Consider the following 15,511-nt stretch of genomic DNA (forward strand, 5'->3'; position numbering starts at 1 on the left):
TTCTCATTGGCCTTTTCTCAAGTTCAGAGATGCGCGAGGCTCTCAAGAGAGACCCCTAGTGTCACTTCTTTGACACAACGTGGAAGTAAGCAACAGATGGGGAACTGCTGCTCACTGCATGATTTTTTTGTTTTGTTTTGTCACCTTTAGGAGCAAATTCTACAGACTGTTATGCATGAAAATTCCAGGAGATCAGCAGTTACTGTGGTCCAAATTTTGTTTAGCATTTTTTCCCCCTTTCTGATGGTTGATGTGAACATTAATGTATGCACTACAGCCATACATGGCTGATTAGATAATTGCATGGATAATTGTTGGTGCCAGATGGGCTGGTTTGAGGATTTCTGTAACTGCTGATCTCCTGGTATTTTCAAAAGGTGCCAAAAACAAAAAAAACATCCAGTGAGCAGCAGTTCTGTGGACAGAAATGCCTTGTTGATGAGAGGTCAACAGAGAATGGTCAGACTGGTTCAAACTGGCAAAGTCTACGGTAACTCAGATAACCACTCTGTACAATTGTGGTGAGAAGAATATCTTCTCAGAATGTTATTCTTAGATGCAGGTTGGCGCTGTTTTGGCTTCATTGGAAGCTTTGCCCCGCGTCCCGCAAGTCATAAGCAGTGTCCCGCATTAAATTTTGTCTGCATTATTTTTTGTTATTATTATTATTTCTGCATCATTTTATTTCATCGTCCTTTAAATTACAATTCCACAATAAAAAAAATTTATATGAAAACACTGCACATACACAGCCGTTTTTGGCCAGAGTGGGAAAACACTGAAAAAATTTAAACTGCACAGAAAAATTTATCTATCTGGAGCTCCCGAGAAGAAAAAGCATCTTTGTTCTTATAATAAAGAATGGGAGAAAAAACATACATGGTTAAAATCAGTTACAGGTGACCCTAAAAATGGAGAGTGCAGTGTATACCACCGAAGTTTCACCATCATGCATGGAGGTGAGGTGGATTTAAGGAGGCATGGAGATGGGGAAAGTCACAAGAGAAATGCACAACAAAGAAATGTTAATGCTAGCATGACAAGTTTTTTCTCTCCACCAAAAGATAGCAACCAAAATAAAATCAGCTGAAGTGACAAGTGTCTACCATAATGTGCATCATGGTTTATCGTATCGGTCAGGCGACTGCTAAATTAGCCCCGGTCATTTCCCCGATTCAGAAATAGCAAAGAAGCTTGATTGTGGAAGAACTAAGAGTGCATCCATTGTTACAGGTGTGCTTGCACCAGCATCTTTAGAAACATGCTTGAAACAGTTAAATAGGCCAATGATAGCAGATAGACTGGATTCTCTTCCACATTTCCCAATTGCGTCTGATGCATCAAACCTTGGAACAACGAAGTTATTCCCGTTAGCATGAAGATATTACACACCCGACCTAGGAGTGCAGAACTAACTGTTGGACTTTTATGATGATTGCAATGAAAACTCTGATGCGACTTTTAACCAGGTCGTTTCAAGGCTCGAGAAACCTGGGATTAGAAAGGATCTCTGCATACTCTGCTGATAACGCCAGCATTAATTATGGTGTGCATAACTCGGTGTATAAAGAACTGACGGACAGTAATGCATCAATTATCAAGGCCAACTGCGTGGCCCATATTCTGCACAACTGTGGGAGGCATGCAGGCGATGAGATGAGAATGGACATTGAGAACATAGTCACAAAGGTTTAAAACCACTTTTCGTCTTCAGCTAAACGTGTGCAACAATTAAAGGAAGTGTTTGAGTTTGTGGACGAGGAGAAGGCCTACACGGCTGTTTAAAAGAATGCAATTTTTTATCTCTTGGAGAAGAGCGCTGTCCATCAGCACTTTGGAAATTGCTGGCAAATGGCAAGGATGGAGAGGACGTGCCCTGTGAACTCCAAGCATAGCTGATGTTTTTGCAAAATAGCCTCAAAGTTGTTTTTTTTACGCAGTGCTTAAGATTGAGGGAGATGAGACAACTGTGTGTTAGCTATTCCAGTTGATGACCAATCTCAAATTGATACTCGGGCAAAGGGAAAAGGATCGATTCTTTGGATTGGAGACCAGCACTCTCCTGCAACAGTTTCCCACTACACATATTGCTGTTATAGAGCAGGACTTTCTTATGTTGTATCAACGAGCGCTTGCTTACCTAAACAAGTGGTTTGAGTTCACTGATGGCAACTACCAAAAGCACATCTCGTGCCTGGCCATCAAAAGGGAATTTAGCTTCCAAGACCTCCGTAGAGCAGCTGAAGCATTAAAAGTGAGCTTTAACTGCACATGAACCAGCTGTATGATGAATTCTGTGTTCTTTTGCCACGCGTAAAGGAAAATCGCAACAAAGTGGACAGCTCTGCTGAAGCACGTCAGTGCCCCAAACATGACAGCTCTACTATCTTTGGCTTTGAGATACACCTGCCAGGAGTTCTACAGTCATGTAATGAACGAGAAGGCCCTACTCAAAGCTGCCAGATCAGACAAAAAAATACAAATTCAAGATGCACTGAATCCGGTAAAAACGCATTTAATCTTTCTATTGTTCCTAATGGAATTTATGTGCTTATTTGGAAATGTGCTTTTTAACGATTAGATTATTATTTTCACTTCATTATATTTAGATTGAGTAGGTCCGTGCTGTTAAAATTAGTTTGTGTCATAGACCTTATGCCAAACTGAATGATGTCCACAGAGCCAATTATATTTTATAAAGCCAATTAGCAATTTAAAGCATGTTAACATCACTGCAAAAAGACATCTAATATCAAATCAATATTTATTCACCTAGTACAATAATAGTAATTCATCTCTCCTTCATGTCCAGCATTGTTCCACAAAATCAGGTCCTCTGGTGGTCACCCTAGACCAACACAATATTAGGCAGGTGGTTTTAATGTTGTAGCAGATTGGTGTTTGTGAGAACGTACATATACATACACACACACACATATATACACACACACACACATTATATACACACACACATATATATATATATATATATATATATATATATATATATATATATATATGTGTGTGTGTGTATGTATGTGTATTATATATATATATATATATATATATATATATATATATATATATATATATATATATATATATATGCAGTGGTTAAATTGGCTTTTGTAGGGAGGGGGAGCCCTTATTTACCGTGAATGGTCATCATTCAAAATCCCGCCGTAAAATGACTTAGGGTTTTTACACCAATGGGGCTCTTTTTCCAGTATTAATGTGTAAGGTAGGGTTGAGTAGTTATTCAAACAAAGACAAATACTTTACAATTCACTTATTTTATTCTATTTTTTTATCTTGAATGTTAACAGGCAACGGATTTCAACAGAACATGTTTGAAAATATTGCAAGCCAGAGACGAATATGTAGCTAAATGTATTTTTTATTTGTACAATTTAGAAACGTTGAAGTCCCTTCGCACCTGTATGTAAATGTAACTCTTGCAGTAATTATTTATCATATTCATGCAGCCTGTGTTATTCTGTTGAGTGTTGAAAACCATCGAGGAGAAACGCATCATGACACTTTTAGCATGTAAACGGGTAACGAAAAAAAAAAAAAAAGAGTAAACTCGCCCGCTTTGCAAGAAACATTAAACGTTCTATAAAGTTTTTTTTTATTATTATTAGTAAAACTGAATAATAAATTAACAGGGAAGTAGAGTTGGAAAAAAAAAAATATAATCTCCGCCTTTATTGAGTTTTGTAATGCCTGATAGAAAAGTATCTATCTTTGAGAGCAATATAATACTTTAGGCAATTGCAGAATAGTCCCATTAGTCACAGATACACTTCAGAAAATTGAGTAGGCCTACACAACTATTTCTGGCCTTAAAAGTTACAAAAACCAAATCAATGCAGAACATTGTATCACAAAAGCATTACAATGTGGCCCCCCCATGCACTACTTAAAACCCGATGTGGCCCCTTTACCAAAATAGTTACAAATATTAATAATTACACACATCAACTTTACAAATTTGTTTCAGGATTTTTCAGTAAAAGTAACTGTTATATTTTGACAAAATATTTCAGTTTCAAATGAAATAATCTAAAGGTAAAATTTATTAGACATCAACAGTGGCAGTTTAAAGTTTCAAGATGTGTTTCAGCTAGTATTTATTTTTCATAAATACATTCATTTATTATTATTATTACTATTATTTAAGACTAGCACACTGACCTAACCATGGTAATGAGGAGCCTTTCCTTCTGTGTAATATGTGTATATATATTAGGTAACAAATGGGATAATAATGGGCTCATGTACAGACAGGAGCAGTCTGGCGTGCACCTACAGTATATGCAAACTGTTAAAAATCAATATATTACTTTAGATGCTCACGCAGCTGATGTTATTCTTCATTTAGTAGTTCATTTAACATGTAAACTAACATGCTTTAGTTATATAACATGTTCTAGCTACATGCTATTTTTATATTCGATCGCTCTAGCCGTTAGCGGGATTCCATGGTAACGTCGCTGTCTTAGAATTGTGACAGTATTCCCCTGATGGCTGTGGGCGGGGTGCTGAACCAGCGATTAATGCATTTATGACGTCTGATAATTCCATGTAGCCTGGGTGTCTCTGTGTAGTCTTGCTAATTACTCAGTCGTGGGTGTCTCTGTGTAGTCTTGCTAATTACTCAGTCTCATATGCCATGTATTTGCCAGGAGTCAGGAGATGAAAAATAATTTAAGTGGAATAACAATATTTGGTGGTGAAGGAGACGGAGCTGAGCTCCGGCAGGGTGTGTTGTGGACCTGAGGAGGCGGAGCTGCGCTCCGGCCCAATTTAACCTCTGTATATATGTGTGTAAATTGTGACCATAGCTGTACCTGGTCCCCATCCAAATTCATTACATGGAAAGCAACAGCTAGGAAATGAGTCTAAATAAACATCTTTTGTGTTCCACAGAAAAAGTCTTATGAACTACATTAGAAATGAACAGTAACTTGCCGCAAAAATGCCACCAAAATAATACAGACATTTTAAATGTGGCGGCAAAAGAAAAAAAAAAACACTTGTAATGCATTGTAACATTTGGTATAAGTCTTAGTACTCTCTTTCTAGAATATTTTATCTGGAAATTATTAAAATGAATCAATTCTATTGAAGTAAATTTAAATAAAATAATGAAATATGCTGTCTTAAAAGGTAAGAAATGTCCCAGAAAATCAAATTCAAGGGGCGAATATTCTGCCTTAATGATTGTTTATAAACAACATGAGCATGAGTTGACAAAAGATTTATCTTTGGGCGAATTGGCCCCTAAAACTACACAACTGGTTGACAAATGAAAAAATTAAAAAGTATTATTTTAAATTCTATTAAAATTTAAATTTCTATGACTTTGACATTTACAATGGTCACTGCATGACTGTAGAGAGCTGTTCTGAGGACTGAACCCATGTAGGTAGTAAGATGGGATGCTACGAATGCTCAATCTCTGCCAAAATGCTCAACAGAAATTAGACATTCTTTGAAATATCCACCAATCAGATGACATTCTCATCAAGTATTGACACTCTTCCATTCCTCCAAAGTGAAAGTGTACTTTTTCTTAATTTAGATGCTAATGTTAAAAAAACATTAAAACATTGGAGACAAGATTTTATTTCTATCATACTTATGTTTATCTTGTACTCTCATTACTTCAAATTCAGAGAAGATAAAACCAAATTTGTGTGGCCAACGAAGCTATATAATTTATGGATGCACATGTTTAAATGCTGTGCAGATATACAAAGGAAATAATTTAATGCAGTATCTCATGTATAGACAGGACACTTTGATTTTCACAAACCTATTCTTCCCCCAACAGAGCAAATGGAGGGCAAATAAAGAAAAAGGTTTCCCCCTGTGATAATGAGGCACACAGTTTGTTGAGGCATAAACAGAGAGAGAGAGAGAGAGAGAGAGAGAGAGAGAGAGAGAGAGGAGAGAGAGAGAGAGAGAGAGAGAGAGAGAGAGAGAGAGAGAGAGAGAGAGAGAGAGAGACATAAACTAAAGAAAAAAGAAACTAAGCAAAATATGATCAAACCAAAAACATTAAACAGACAACCCCCCTCCCCCAACTGGTTATACACAAGTATATGCAAGCAATAACTGTACAGTATTAACATGATGAAAAGAAAATTATTCACACTATCTCACTCTAATTCGCTCCTTGATTTTTAAAACCTACAGTCAGGTCCATAAATATTGGGACATCGACACAATTCTAATCTTTTTGGCTCTATACACCACCACAATGGATTTGAAATGAAACGAACAAGATGTGCTTTAACTGCAGACTTTCAGCTTTAATTTGAGGGTATATACATCCAAATCAGGTGAACGGTGTAGGAATTATAACTGTTTGTATATGTGCCCATCAAATCCATTGTGGTGGTGTATAGAGCCAAAAAGATTAGAATTGTGTCGATGTCCCAATATTTATGGACCTGACTGTATTTTCTTTTTCTATGCACTTGTAGAGCCCTGTGATGGACTGGCGACCTGTCCAGGGTGTCCCCCGCCTTTCGCCCAATGTTAGCTGGAATAGGCTCCAGCCCCCCGCGACCCTGTACACAGGATAAGCGGTTGACGATGGATGGATGGATGGATGCACTTGTAGAAAATGCTATTTACAAAATCAATCTTGTGACACCTCAGAGATTTTGAGACAAACTTGAGCTATGATTTATGCATTACTCTTTCATTTGAATGTTACAAAAGAAAAAAAAAGTAATATTTACAAGACAACTCCAAATCACAATAACTTGTTTAAGTCGCAATTGTCAAAGCACGTGCTTGCTGTATTGAGTTCCAAATAAAGAAGCTGACGTGTTGATTTCTTCAAATGGTTGAATATGCATTTCTACCGCACATGTACACAGCAAAGTAAATGGAATTTGTAGTGTTCATTTAGAGTTGTTGGTGTGAAGCAGGGTCACCGTGGCAACAAATTAAGTTAAACAGTGCTCTGGTCCCTCCCCTCTTGGATCACACACTGGTCGGAGAGGAGTTTGGTCTCATCCTAGATTGGTTTAATTTAATCCACTTTCACTACACTATATATCTTTGTGACAAACCAAAAGCAGGCGAAGAATCCAATTGTACCTGGAAGCAAAATAGAAAAAGTAATTTACTAAAAAACAGATTACTAAAACTCAATTAAATTCAACATTACTTCACAATATTTTCTGAAGTACAATATCATCAGCCTCCTTGAATTCAAAATGATGCTGAGGGCCTTGAATTCAGTATTGAGACATTTTCTTACATGCTTCGCTCAGGCTTCTACAATGTTTACCCAGTCTAAAGGGCTTTTCACACCAAAGGAGATGCGATTATAAGAGGCGACGAATGACCCTTATGAGAGGTGAAAAGGTGACAAATGGCCCTTTAACATTGAAAGCCGCATGAATGTTTGCTGTTAACTCATTCACACCGTTACAATAGGTGGCGCTAATCAACAAGCAATTTTACCCCTGTAAGTGGCTGAACGTACCTTTGAACTGGTCTGCCCTCCACCCATCACGGGTGAGAAGAATAAGTTTACAAACTAATTTTCTAACAAGCAAATCTAAATAATAAAAAAATTCTCTACAAGCTGTAGAATTAATGATGTGTAATGTTTTGTTGAAGACACCACCACATTTTTGGTATATATACAGAGTGTAGATTGTCACAACATAGGCAAAGATGCCACGATATACCCTCACCGACCACTTTATTAGGTAAATCTGTGCACCTACTTCTTCATATGATTACCTAATCAGCCAATCGTGTGGCAGTAGTGCAATGCAATAATGTTCAGAACAACCATCAGAATGGGGAAAAATGTGGTCTCAGTGATTTCGACCATGGCATGATTTTGGTGCCAGATGGGCTAGTTTGAGTATTTCTGTAACTGCTGATCTCCTGGGAATTTCATGGACAACAGTCTGGTGCCAAAAACAAAAAACATCCATTGAGCATTTCTAAGGACGGAAATGTTTTGTTGATGAGAGAGGTCAACGAAGAATAGCCAGACTGGTTCGAACTGATAGAAAAAACAACGGTAACTCGGATAACCCCTCTGTATAAATATAGTGAACAGAATAGCATCTCAGAATGCACAACACGTCAAAACTTGAGGCGGATGGGCTACAAATGTAGAAGACCATGTCGGGTTCCACTTCTGTCAGCCAAGAACATAAAAGATCAGGCTGCAGTGGGTCTACCATCTGTGTACCTCAGCAGAAATCGAGATTCATCAGACATGATTCTATGTTTTTCCAGTCTTTAATTTTCCAGTTTTAGTGAGCCTGTGCCCATTGAAGCCTCAGCTTTCTGTTCTTGGCTGACAGAAGTAAAACCTGACATTGACTTCTTCTGTTGTAGCCCATCCGCCTCAAGGTTTGACGTGTTGTGCATTCTGAGATGCTATTCTGCTCACTACAATTGTACAGAGAGGTTATCTGAGTTACTGTAGCCTTTCTGTCAGCTCGAAGCAGTCTGGCCATTCTCTGTTGACCTCTCTCATCAACAAGGTGTTTCTGTCTGCAGAACTGCCGCTCACTAGATGTTACCTAACATACCTATGTTTAAGAGGCAAACGCAGCAAGTTGCACAAGAGTATTTTTATAAAAAATTTCTATGTAAATGTTTTTCACATCCAAGTTAATTTCCCGATCTAAACTGGAAAAAACTTTTTTACATTCGAAATCCAAATCTGGACAAAAGGGGTTTTGCAAACAAATTGTTTGATAAACAATGAGTACTTTCTAGATAAACTTGATAGTTTCTAGATATTGATTTCTAGTTAACCTTCTAGATAGACTTTGTTTACATAAAAATGAATACCTACATTGGGTAAGAAGCACTTTGCAGTTTTCTAATTTTATACTATTTGTGTTGCAGACCTATGTTTCCTATAAAGAAAATAACTTTGATTTATCTAACCAGGTTGCCTTGCATTCTAAATAAGAACATGTTGGAGTAACATTTTAGTTGAGTACATTTAAAAGTTGAAAAATCAAATCGTGATCATGAATTGTAAATAAATAAAAAAGAAATATTCGAGATTTTATGTTTTTGCCATATCACCCAGCCCTACTTCCAAGCCCATGTTAGTGTGTCCCTTTTTCCAGCAGTAAAGAGCAAGTATTTGATGAGGTTTCATGAAAAATGCACATTTACAGAGCCCTGATCACACAAAGACAAAAACAGACATATGTATAAACTTCCACAAACACAGATCTCTCTATTCATCTCAATGCCTAAACACACACACCTGTGAAGAGGAAGAAGATGAGGGCCATGATCATGGTGTAGCCAAAGTAAAGGACAGTGCTGGCCAGTCCACTGATTTGTAGCTTTGAGAAGAAGTAATGGATAGCATAGACCAGGAAATAGACCGCTGTGAATCCACTGGTCAGGAAGGAACGCCATTGCCAGTGATAATCCTAAGAGACAAGAGATACAATGAAAACAAATTAATAAATAAAAAACTATTACCCAAAATATGTCAAAGTCAAGTAGTTTATTGGTCATTTCTGGAGATTACAGACAGACAATTGTGCAGATAAACAGACAGAGAATGCAAACACAATAGTAAATAATGTGAATATAAGAAAATAAAGTAAATATGAATTTTCAAAGAGCACGACGTGTGTGTGGTCACCTCAGCGCACAGGTGGAAATAGCATAGGAGGATAGTGGCCTCAGAGCAGGTGATGACCAGGATGATGAAGACCAGGAAGAGAAACCCAAACATGTAGTACATCTGATGAGACCTGCAACAAAATTTCAAACGAAACATCAACATGTTAAAAGGGGTTTTTGTAAAGGCCAAACTAAAGGCTAAATGTAAATTAGGTTTCATGTTTTGGTGTTCATGAAAATGTATTAAAAACTGCTTTCGACATTGGCACTGACCAGATACTGTTGAGTATGAAGAAAAGCTGGATGAAGATGCAGCCAAATGGCAGGATTCCACCCATGATGATGCCAGGAAGAGGTTTAGTGTAGAAAGACTGCTCTGGAATCTGTCTGGGGATCTGATTGGTCCGCACTGGATGTTCAATCCCCTGAAATGACACAGAAATAACCGATTAAAAACAGATAAATATTTATTAACGGAATATAAAAGGGATAACTGAGATGGTTTGATTCTGATGGTGTGATGAGAAGAAATAAAGGTAAAAAAATTAATGAGAAGTTATTGGTAAGAGATTTTAACAGTAGATGAAGCTTACACTCTTCTTGAAGCCGAAGTATGCTCCAACAAAGGTGAGGGGCACAGAGATACAGAACCACAGAGCCAGGATGGCCACCAGAGTACCAAAGGGCATGGCAGCTGAAGACCCCTCACCCCACAAAATCAGATTCATTACAAAAAAATCAGCAAACACCACCCTGAAAAGCACACAAATTAACAGGCTACAATTACACAAGCTACAGTTGGAGAGGTTAAAAAAATGAGTTTTAACCCTCTGGGCTCTGATGGTGTTTTGGGCCCTGGAGAAGTTTTGACATGCCTTGACATTTGTGCTTTTTTCAGTAGCTTAAAAACATATTAATGGCTAAAGTCTGATAACACTGTATTCAGCACAAACTGGGCTACAATAATATGTGAGCAACATGTATGTACAGGTTTGTATCTTTGAGAAAATAAAATTTATGCGTGGTTTTTGAAAAAACTAAAAATGTAAGTCACTGAAATAAGGCCATATAACACATACTAATCGTTTGTCGACAAGACTTTTGAGAACTGGATCTTGTAGCCTAGAGTTTTTGCTACAAAATGATCTGAAAATCATTCTGCTCACTCATTCATACAAAACAATATAGTCATTTAACTTTTGTAAGATAATTTTAGCCTATCAATGACGAATGTGACAAAGAGAATGAATGTGAGGAGACTTAATGATCAAAATCAAGTTTTAAGTTAAAAGAAGTAATCTGATTATACATTTTCTTTACACAAAGACTTTACTTAATTTTAGACCTACACTACCATTAAAAGAAGTCTCTTCTGCTCACCAAGACTGCATTTATTTGATCCAAAATACAGTAAAAACATTGTGTGAATTCATTTTACAATTTAAAAGAACAGTTTTCTATTTGAATATATTGTAAAATGCAATTTGTGATCAAAGCTGAATTTTCAGCATCATTACTGCAGTCTTCAGTGTCACATGATCCTTCAGAAATCATTATAATATGCTGATTTTCTAATACGGGCATATTTAAAGTGTATTTTACCAATTTAACCTGAACACATATTTGCAAGCACAAGCTTTGTTGATGATAACGAGACAGCATAAACACGTTAAAATATAATCTAAACATTCATATTATTTTTATATTATATTACATATCATATTTATATCATACAGCATACAATGTAAATAACAACACTAACATGTAACTAAAATTTGCCTATTAGGACATATTTCATACGTCAATACTTTGAATCCTGTCTGGAAACAGTCCCACTAGTAAAATATGTACGTTTATATAAAATAGCATGTCAGCTTATGAAAACTAATTGACTTAATTAACTAATTTAGTCCCGCTCTACTTCTGAGGAAAATGTTAACTCATCCTTACATCCAGGAGTTTACAAGCACACAGAAAAGTTGAGTTGTGTTTACATTAAATCTCACAGTCGGGGGCGTGTAAATTTCCCTTGATCGTCTCAGCACATTAGCGTATGAATGGTGCGCTCTGCTGGTGGGTGGGATCATATTACAAATAATGAAGCTGAGCCAGGAAAACCGTACATTGCTTTGTTTCATACAGATTACATTGCAGGAGAATATTTGTTTTAAATTTGAATTGTTTTATTTAAAAGTAGACATTTTAAGCTTTCTTTAGACATATGTTTCATGTTTGTGTGAGAAGAATTCGTGGAGTTTAAGTTAATTTTAGTGACGTGTTTCTGAAATATGCTCGTGAACACAAAGACTGCTGAAAGCTCACCCTTTTTATTTTCTTTATTTTACAAAAGCACAAGATTTTGTTGTTATTGTGAGTGTACACAAATAAAAGTAGACCCTTTATAGTCTCTAATGATGTCTTACACTTATCTGTATACCCAAAAATGATGGAGTATTTTAAGTTGTTTCTGCTGTAATGACGAAAATATCCAGCAGGACGCTCCGGCGCGTCCGTCGACCCCAGAGGGTTAATGACTTCACCCTAAATGTGTATGTAAACTACTGACTTCAACTGTACATGTCAAAGTAAAAGACACAAGTACTTGACTTTCACCAGTTTTTAACTAATCTTCTAAAAGTTCAAGTTCACAATTAAGCAAAAATGGCATAAATCTACTATTTACTCACCCTGGACACAGAAATGCTGTCAACAGCACATTGGTCTTCCACTTCTCCCCACCAAAAGCTGGACAGACAGACACAAAGACACAGAGAGAGAGAGGAGGGGGGGCTCAATTATTTGACCTCATATCATCAAGGATACAAATTTGAGTACTAAACCACAAAGTTAAAAAAAAGATGTAATAGTAGTGTTATCTGTTGAATAACAGACGTTTCTTGATTTGTTGCCATTCACTTCCATTGTAAGGGTTTCACTGTAACCCAGATTGTTACTTTTATTTTTTTAAGAAAAGGAGGGGCAAGTTAAACAAAATTTTTGTGGTAATCTATATTATGTCACAAATGCTGTTGATTTAGCTTAACTTGTATTGAACCTGGAATATTCCTTTAATGATCTCTGTCTTTCTACAGTATCAATAACACCAAATAACGGCACAATCGATATAACACAAAAGATACACACATCTTGTTGGCAACTGCTTTCCAGCACTCATGTATGTGTGTGCAAGTAAGATGAGCGCTTGAGAAACATGATTGCGGCTGTGTGTGCCTGGTCTACATTCCTGTCTTATAAAGAATTGTGTTGAGTTGGTCCATCTAGACTAAATGATTAAGGTATATAACCCTGAAAACCAAGAGTAATATGTGCTCAAAGCATTTGCAAACTGAAGTGACGAGACAGGACATTTGCGTTGTTTTGCAAACCCCTTTTATTAAGACACGATTAAATTAACCTCACAAATTCTTGCAAAACTAGCAACTATTTTCTCATAAACATCTATTTTAGTCTATTTACAGCCTTTTATCGCCTTTATCTCTTAACTTTGTGCAATTTTTTTAAATCATGTTTTTAATTACATATATTGTTAAAAGAATGCAATTTCAGATCTTCGAAAATATATCTGACACAGAGGAAAAAATGTGTTGGACCTTTTAGTAATATTTAAATCTTTACTATATATAAATTACATCTCTCAGATGTGACATTTAAACTTATTTTAAAGTGCATTATATTGCGACTGACTCTACAGGAATGTATCACAGGTAAAATCTAATGGCTGCTTCAGGCCAGACTATATCTATAATTATCCCACCAAAGATAATAGCACACATGCATTGTGGTGGATAGACAGCATAGAAGAATACAACATGTGCTCCAGTCAGAAGCAGGACTAACTTGTTTTTTCTGTATGTCACTCCTCCTTATCTTGGCGTTTTCACGTCCACAAACACAGGAATACAAGCTTCCAAGAATGGATAAGCACACAGAGCTAACCTGCAGTTAATACAGACTCATGATCTAAATATATTGGAAAAACAGTATAGTGGAAGAACAGGCAAAATGATCAGAGGGGACTATAGCACTCAGCAGATGGATCTACAATGGATATCGTAGCAGGACACGGCGGGCTGGGAAAAAGAGAGCAAGCTCTCATGTTTTCCACACAAGCCGTGGAACACAACTAAAGCAAAAAAGCAGCAGGGGTGCGTATGCCTGCCTGTTTGTGTAAAGGGCTCTTTTGACACTAACTAAATATAACGAAAAGGTGGAACCCCTGGTGCACACTTACATTTGTAATAGCGAGCGGCCACGTAACCAGCTGGAGTACCCAGCAGCACCCACAGCACCACCGCACATGTCATCAGAGCTCCGCGATTAGCAGGAGACAGGAAACCCAAACATGCAAAAACTACAGGAAGAGATGGAGAGAGAGGGGGGAAGAGATGGGTCTCGTCAAATTCAGGGTTGCAGTTAGTGTTTTGAGCATGTTAGTCTGAGTGTGTATATGTCATTAAAAAACTTCTCATAAACTTCAAAAGGTTTGAGGTGGAGATTCAACAAACGCAACAAAATTTAGCTTAAAAAAATCTACAAGCTTCTTGACTCAAATATGCTGCATACATACACTTAAGTTGAAGCCAATAAAACACATTTTTTAAACACGCCACAGATTTCATATTAGCAAACTACAGTTTTGACAAGTTATTTAGTACATCTACTTTGTGCATAACATGAGTCATTTTTCCAGTGTTTGTTTAAAGACAGATTGTTTCACTTTTAATTGACTATATCACAATTCCAGTGGTCAGAAGTTTACATACACCAAGATAACTGTGCCTTTAAGCAGCTTGTAAAATTCTAGAAAATGTCTGTCAAGCCTTTAGACTATTAACCAATTAGCTACTGATAGGTGGTGTACTGAATTGGAGGTGTACCTGTGGATGTATTTTAAGGACTACCTTCAAACTCTGTACCTCTTTGCTCTGTACCTCTACAAGTCTGGCTCATCCTTGAAAGCAATTTCCAAATGCCTGAAGGTACCACATTCATCTGCACAAACAACAGTACACAAGTATAAAAACCACGGGACCACACAGCCATCATACTGCTCAGGAAGTACACACATTCGGTCACCTAGAGATGAGTGTAGTTTAGTGCAAATAATGCAAATCAATCCCAGAACAACAGCAAAGGACCTTGTGAAGATGCTGGAGGAAACATGTAGACAAGTATCTATATCCACAGTACCACGAGTCCTATATCGACATAACCTGAGAGGCTGCTCAGCAAGGAAGAAGCCACTGCTCCAAAACCGCCATGAAAAAAGCCAGACTAGTTTGCAAGTGCACACTGGAGAAAGATCTTTTTGGAGGAAAAAGGGTGAAGCTTGCAAGCCGAAGAACACCATCCCAACTGTGAAGCATGGGGGTGGCAGCATCATGTTATGGGGGTGCTTTGCTGCAGGAGGGATTGAAACATCACAAAATAGATGGTATCATGAGGAAGGAAAATTGTGTATATATTAAAGGTACATCTCAAGACATCAGCAAGTTAAAGCTCGGTTGCAAATGGGTCTTTCAAATGGACAATGACCCCAAGCATACCTCCAAAGTTGTGGCAAAATGTCTCAAGGACAACAATTAAGGTATTGGAGTGGCCATCACAAAGCCCTGTTCTCAATCTGATTTGTGGGCAGAAATGAAAAAGCGTGTGCAAGCAAGGAGGCCTACAAATCTGACTCAGTGACACCAGTTCTGTCTGGAGGAATAGGCCAAAATTCCAGCAACTTATTGTGAGAAGTTTGTGGAAGGCTACCCAAAAAGTTTGACCCAAGTTAAACAATATAAAGTTACCAAATACTAACAGGTGTATGTAAACTTCTTACCCACTGGGAATGTGA

The 15,511-nt window shown here is 37.3% G+C and overlaps 1 protein-coding gene across 1 annotated transcript in view; it reads right to left on the reverse strand.

Moving 5' to 3' along the window:
* Positions 1–5,955: 5,955 nt before the first annotated feature.
* The window catches only part of LOC127651229 (transmembrane 9 superfamily member 2-like), a 62,298-nt gene continuing 52,742 nt past the window's right edge, over positions 5,956–15,511 (reverse strand). Inside the window, exons 11-17 of the mRNA XM_052136969.1 lie at positions 13,901–14,020; positions 12,336–12,393; positions 10,242–10,401; positions 9,922–10,073; positions 9,668–9,779; positions 9,278–9,449; positions 5,956–7,119 (exon numbers count right to left, since the gene is read on the reverse strand). Of these exons, the coding sequence (XP_051992929.1) occupies positions 7,052–7,119; positions 9,278–9,449; positions 9,668–9,779; positions 9,922–10,073; positions 10,242–10,401; positions 12,336–12,393; positions 13,901–14,020 (842 nt within the window). The 3' untranslated portion in view covers positions 5,956–7,051. The remainder of the gene's footprint in view (positions 7,120–9,277; positions 9,450–9,667; positions 9,780–9,921; positions 10,074–10,241; positions 10,402–12,335; positions 12,394–13,900; positions 14,021–15,511) is intronic.

This window comes from Xyrauchen texanus, chromosome 11 (assembly GCF_025860055.1).
Source record: "Xyrauchen texanus isolate HMW12.3.18 chromosome 11, RBS_HiC_50CHRs, whole genome shotgun sequence".
Classification (NCBI taxonomy): Eukaryota; Metazoa; Chordata; class Actinopteri; order Cypriniformes; family Catostomidae; genus Xyrauchen; species Xyrauchen texanus.